The following is a 6,611-nucleotide window of genomic DNA, read 5'->3' as shown; positions in this document are numbered from 1 at the left end:
TGTCTGGCGTCGTGCTGACGTCGTAGGAAGACCTGGTAAGGTCGATGCGTCAGTAACTGCTCTGAAGAAGGATTGCGGGAGACGGCGGCGGCGGCCTCTGAGATTGCACCGGACCGGTGTGTGCCCCAGACCCGACAATGTGGCTCGGCTGACGCCTCCGGTTTTAGATGTTAAGCTTTGGTGCGAGGTCTATTTGGTATTCGGCTCGGACTATCGACGCCCCTTCATCAAGTGGATAGGAGTAACGATAAATGTTGTTAAGATGGTGGCTTCAGACTTTCTGAGTTATTACTTTGTAAGGTTTTTATGAATAATTAATAAGGTGACTGCATGCATCGCCCACATGCAGAGACCGGTGATCTTCCTTTTTTTCTAAAAAAAGTATTCCATTTGAAAAATGAATTTCTTGGTGATGAGATCTGAAAAACAACACTAACCTTGAATGAATTTTGACAAATTAAAGTTTAGCTTTTGTTTTGAGAAACATAGTACAAGTGCAGACGCTCATATACATGCACGTACACTCACGCTTCACGCACACCCTACCCCTATAAGCATTTTCGAGAGACCGAGCCGACAAATCTTGAGATTGACGAAGTCGCCAAGGAACTTAACAATATGAGTTACGCTCAGTTCACGACGAAGTCCAAATTTGGATGTATGAAACATGGCGAAATCTCTATGAAATTGTTTTACCATGTATGAAAATTTCAGAGGTTTTACAACAAGGAAAACATGTCGTGGGTAAGCCTAATCATATTATTCCTCAGCTTTAGAGGTCATTTTTGTGGAAAGATCACTTCAAGTTAATCTCTCTCTTTAAGCAAGTGATATATGCAATATTGGCAATGGACATTCCGCACTTTCTTGGGATGGAAAATGGTCAGATTTGGCACTGGCGCAACAGTTTCCAAAGCTCCACTCCTTTGTCATAAATGACAAAAGCTCTTACCTTTGTTTTAAGCAGAGAAAATCTAACGACGAATTTCATATGCCCCTTCCAAACCAAGCTTTCCTTCAATTCAATGATCCGGAACAAACTATGATGCATATCGGCCCCTCTTTGTCTGCTGACAAATGGACTTATGGCTAGAAATCACATATTTTCTCCTCTAAGATGATGTATAACCATCTGATGGGGCAGTCAAAATTTCGATTCCTCTTCAAATGGATTTGGAAAAGTGCAAGTAGGTTCATGCATAAGATTTGCTTTTGGCTAGCTATGTATGACAGAACAAATACCAGGGGACTGCTCAAGAGAAAATCTTTTTATACGGACTCCTATATTTGTGTCATTTGAAATGAATCAGGAGAGGAATCTATTCTATTCTATGGGACCGTACTTTTGCACAATCTTGTTGGGCTCTATCTCTCGAAACAAGCACATGGGTATCTCCCTTTTTGATGAAGTGTTGCTTCTCCACCAAACATTACCCAAACATATTGCAATGGATATCATCGTTATAGGTTGTTGGAATATTCAGATTCAAAGGAATAGAAAGATATTCTTAACGGAAGTTCCTGGAGTAATCTCTTGGAAACACAGGCGCAAGAAAGTCCTTCTTCTGGTTAAGCACGAGACTGACAGTGTCCCAGCTAAGGGGCCTCTCACCATGCCGAATCCCGACCCGGTGGGCTAGGCCGATCATCCTTTGTTGGTTCCATCCTGGACCAATTCTGGTAGCCCATGATGATTACAAGGAATATTCAGAAGACTTGATGTATACTCCAAGACCCTGGATCTGTGGACTCTGCTTCCTCGTAAGTAGCCGACTAGGAACATGTACCTTAGGACCCCCCCCCCCCACCTGTACCTATATAAACGGAGGGGCCTGGCTCGTAGACAACATAATTTAGACATTTCAATATCTTGGTAGATACATGTACTCTATACTTACTCCAACACAATAAACGCAAGTAGGGCGTAGGGTATTATCTCCTCGGAGAGCCCGAACCTGGGTAAAATCTTTGTGTCCCTATTACCCTCGTTTCGAGACATCTAGCTTAGTATCCCCTACCCCGAGATCTACCGATTTAGGTTTCGTCACAGACTAATGAGAAGAATATTGATTGCCTCACTTAGTGGATTATGTCCCTGAGTTGACTTAAGACAATACACTTTCATTGATTCATATGATTGGATAAACTGGAGTGGGCTAGATATTATTTGTACAATGTTTTACCTTTTTTCTATACATAATTTTATACTTTATTAATTCAACTTTACCGTAGAACAATTGTTCTATGGTTTCGGGGTCAAAAAATAATTTCCGAACAACCAAGAATTGTTCACATAAATCTCCATGGAGTGGCACACTAGCATGCAAGAAATATAGTGAAACTCCTATGAGGCATTTTGTAATATACGTGAACATATTCCAAAAATTTGTTAAACTTGTGTGGTACTCAATGAAATATTATTCAAACACAAGATAGGTCTCTGGTGATTCAATGATTTTCATCAAGGGTGCACATGTTTCACTAATTTGTTAAACTAATCGTCACATTTGACTCGAGATAGGTCTCTAGGAAAACATATGTGGATCTTTTGTAGAGGCTAGTGAAACATGCTAAGATAATTCAGAAACTTAACTAGCAGTCGATGAAACATAACAAAATTTTGAAATATATTTGAAGATTTTTTTAAAAAAATTCCTTCTTCAAAATGAAATAAAACATTTGTGAAAATCATCAAAACCGAAAGAAAATGAAACATTTTCATAAGTTTATAAAAATGCATTTGAAACAATAGTTATACAATAAGTCTAAGATTTTAGTGAAACTTTGCAAAACTGTAGTGACACAAGTTAAACAAATTGAGTCATAGGCATACGAGTCAAACTTTTACAAGTACATATCAAGACAAAACCAATGCAAAATCGTAGGCATACGAGTCAAATTTTTACAAGTACATATCAACACAAAACCAATGAAAAATCTTAGGCATAAGAGTCAATCTTTTACAAGTACATATCAAGACAAAACCAATGTAGACCATTTTAGTACTCAATGAAATCCTATTGGAACCTCTCTTATTCAAACCTATTTTTCAAATTTAGATGAAATAGATTGAGCATGGCATAATTGTTCATAATGTTCCAACATGGTTTCATAGTTTAAGTTCAAGCTTTTCCAAAACATATCCAAGGGCCTTAGTTTGAATATCTTGTCACCATGAACATGACTATGCAGACATATCTTAAATTGGAGTTGTAACTTGATTATCTTTGATCCAGTTTCAAATATATATATATATCTTCTTCCCTAGCGATCCCAAGATTTGCCGAATCCAGGAAGCTAATTAAGCTTGGCAAGGAAATGTCTGCAAGTCATTGTTATCACAAATTGTTCGGTTTCTCGAACCAACAATTATCACAGAGGTTGTAACAATATAAAGGAAAAAAAGCTAGAGCTAAGGTTTCACATCCAGCTGTGTACACATACTTGGGATTATAACAAAATGGATCAACAGTGCACCAGTAAACATATTTGCACATATTTTCTAGAACACATAACTGGGAGATGCTTCCTAATAACACCACGACCTACTGCCGCCACATCGAGAATTGATTGTCTAACCTTGGCCCTATCCAACTCACTGGGTTACCTAGGTTGATAAATCATACCAACACATGAGCGTTTCATGACTGCATCTTAGTCTTCCAAAAGTGCATCTAATCCCCAACGTGGATTTTGGTAGTTCATGTGAACATATCTCAAAGAACCAATGATGCTGCAAAGTATATTTCAAAAAAAAAAAGTTCTTTTAGGTACAACATTGGAATAGATGGTGACCCCTAAAAATGGTTTAAGACAAGTTTTCGGCAAGACAAATGATTTTACATTTTTATTTTAGAGATCCAGCATCACATTGAGTCCATAAGCATATCGATGCTATCAGAAAGGGATGATGACGTGGCAATGAGCCTTTTGTTCTATGTGCTTAGGGATGAAACTCTAAAAACTCCTCAAAGTCCTTCAAGTTTTTCACTATATCTTTCTAATGCCATGCAACTCAGTGTTGCCCAAGCATTTCAGCCACTTGGGTCCACTGAAACATCCACATATAGCCATTGTTCCAAACTCTAGTTCAATCAGAGGCTCCAACATTCCGCTCAGAGCCACCAAAGCAACCTCGTAAACCTTCTCTTGTCAAGTCCGAAATTTTGAGCCTTTCCAATCAGAATTTCCTAAGCGCCGACAGAGAGTGTGCCTCTGTTGAGGTATTCACTTCAAAGGCTCCGAACATCTGAAATTTGTCATTTATGTTCACTTTGGAAACACCGAGCAAAAGCAGTGCGAGCCTCCGAGATGTGCAAAACGGTGAGTAATGTCAGATATCTAGTCCACCCTATATGTACCCCACTTGTCCCATCAGTTTAACTTGAAGCAAACTTCACTCCCATCATATGTTCTAAGAGAGAACTCCACCTTCTAATGCATAGAAAAGAGAACACCTACTTCGTGAAGATCTACCCTAATGTGATTAGTCCTTCGCGGGGCGTAAGTCATGATGGAATAGGTTGGGTCGCTCCTCCGTGGACCCTTCGTTCAAAAAGCATCCGGCAAGCGTTGCCAGTGTGGCAAATGCATATTAAGATCCAGACCACTAGATGAAATGTATCTAAGCATATCCTATACCTATATCTAAATATGTGACCCTACTAATATATTCCTCTCAACATTCAACCATGTATTAGAAAAGTCTTCACATATTATTAATCTAAATGTTCATATTATACAACCATTGAAATATATTGCAAATAATTTGTGCAACAACGTCGTGGGGTATCACATCTACTGCCTTCTTTCCTAAATGTAGGAAGTTTTGGCGTTTTAGTTTAAAACTGCCCAAACACCTTAGATTTCGAAACATAGGGTGTAGTTTAGAGTGCAACATACAATGCACTAGGCTTTTCTATAACTTATTAACAATGGATCAAAGAACACAACTATATAGATTAAATAAAAAATAAAACAATTGATTAGAGATCACAAGCTAATAGTAGTACTAAATATATGGTATGGTTAATTTGATTTGTTTTTGAAGTTTAGTATGGTTAATTTGATGAGAAGCTCGAAACTCAAACTGCTGCTGCCGCTTTCCTTGGATGAATCCCACGAGACGGCCCAGTCTCGAGTAGCTGCAGACCGCACCTCTCGGCCGCTTCGACGATCCCGGCGACGACGGCTGCATGCTTCGCCCCCGTGCTTTGCTCCTTCCCATCCTTACTCACCTCGGCCACCATCCCTCCAAGAGAGTAAAGAAACGTCTCAACGACGCGCGCGGCAGGCCCGACGACATCCGACTCCCACAGGGTGCGCTCCGCTTCTTCGTCCTTCACCTTCCCGACCTTGAGCGAAAGCACCCTGGTGACGTCAAGGCGGCGGATGCTCCACCCCGGCAGGCATCGTAGCCGGTGGATCTTCCGGAGCTGACTGCACACCAGCCTGCACGTGTTCTCCCTTATCTCGTCGACGGCGGCCTCGAGGAGCCCGGCCCGTCGTCCGTCGTCTCCGTCCAGCGCACCGGCGGCCTCCATCCGGAAGTAGGTGTCCATCTCCGGCACGCCTATGGCCCTCCGGATCCCACGGGAGTAGTCCGCGTCCGTCCGATAAAATCCCCGCACCTCGCCGACGAGCCCTTGCTCCACCATGCAGTCGACGCGGTCGCCGACGTACCGTTCCAGCACCGCCGTGTCGGCGTCCACCCACAGGAAGCAACATTCGTACCGCCGGCGGAATCCCGGCTCGCCGTCCAGCAGCGCCTCGAGGTAGCTGTTGGACCCGCCGGCGATGATCGGCAGGCGGCCCCTCGCGAGCACTGACTCCACGGCGCGGGTGGCGTCGCGCCGGAAGTCCGCGGCGGCGTAGTCGGCGTCGGGGTGCACCCCGCCGATCAGGTGGTGCGGCACCCCGGCCTGCTCGCGGGCGGTGGCCTTGTTGGTGACCACGTCCAGGCCGTCGTGGACCTGGATCTTGTCCGAGTTGACGACCTCGCCGCCGAACCGCAGCGCGAGGTCGACGGCCAGCTTGGACTTGCCGGTGGCCGTGGCGCCCATCACAATGACCACCTTGGCTTTGCCATTGCCGCTCGCTGCCGCGCTAATGCCACTGCCCGCCATCGCCATGTGCATGCACGAGAAAGAAGCCGTGTCGTCTGTTTGGTCGCTGCGTGCAGGCTCGAGAAGATGTTACGATTTCCGACGAGATGGATTGGTGCATGAAACCAGCGGGAGATGGCTCTCTATTTATACTAGTACTAGCCTGCACGTAGATTTTGTTTTTTTGCGGTGTGGTTCTTGGAAGGAAGCAAGGAGACCGTCACTGTCGTGAACCTTAGCTGTGTTAACGCGCATGCCTACGTACTTTTGTGCTTAGTTTTCCCATGGTCAGCTTTCAAATAAAAATAAAATTCCGATGGTCTCGTCACTTTGGCTAGTCTGCTCTACTATTTTGCTTCGCGTTCGGTGGATTGGAAAAAGAAGAGTCTCTCTCGGGCTCCATGTCAAGATCACCGGAACCTGACACGTACCTGCATTGCCCTGCCAGTCAGAATACAACTGGCAATGAAGCCACTCGTGCAAATACTTCAAACCGGCATCAGCACA

The 6,611-nt window shown here is 43.6% G+C and overlaps 1 protein-coding gene across 1 annotated transcript; it reads right to left on the bottom strand.

Annotated features, from left to right (window-relative positions):
* Positions 1 to 5,084: 5,084 nt before the first annotated feature.
* Positions 5,085 to 6,125, bottom strand: LOC101290602 (adenylate isopentenyltransferase 5, chloroplastic). Its single transcript, XM_044498564.1, has one exon. It carries the CDS (start codon positions 6,123 to 6,125, stop codon positions 5,085 to 5,087), a length of 1,041 nt encoding a protein of 346 aa, XP_044354499.1.
* Between the last annotated feature and the right edge of the window lie 486 nt (positions 6,126 to 6,611).

Source organism: Triticum aestivum, chromosome 3D, assembly GCF_018294505.1.
Source record: "Triticum aestivum cultivar Chinese Spring chromosome 3D, IWGSC CS RefSeq v2.1, whole genome shotgun sequence".
Taxonomy (NCBI): Eukaryota; Viridiplantae; Streptophyta; class Magnoliopsida; order Poales; family Poaceae; genus Triticum; species Triticum aestivum.
Note: the sequence above shows the minus strand (reverse complement) of the source record. Positions and strands in the feature narration are given on the sequence as shown.

What these genes read in the sequence shown, in the direction of transcription:
- LOC101290602 (XM_044498564.1), bottom strand. Translation starts at nt 6,125, where the DNA reads ATGGCGGGCAGTGGCATTAGCGCGGCAGCGAGCGGCAATGGCAAAGCC.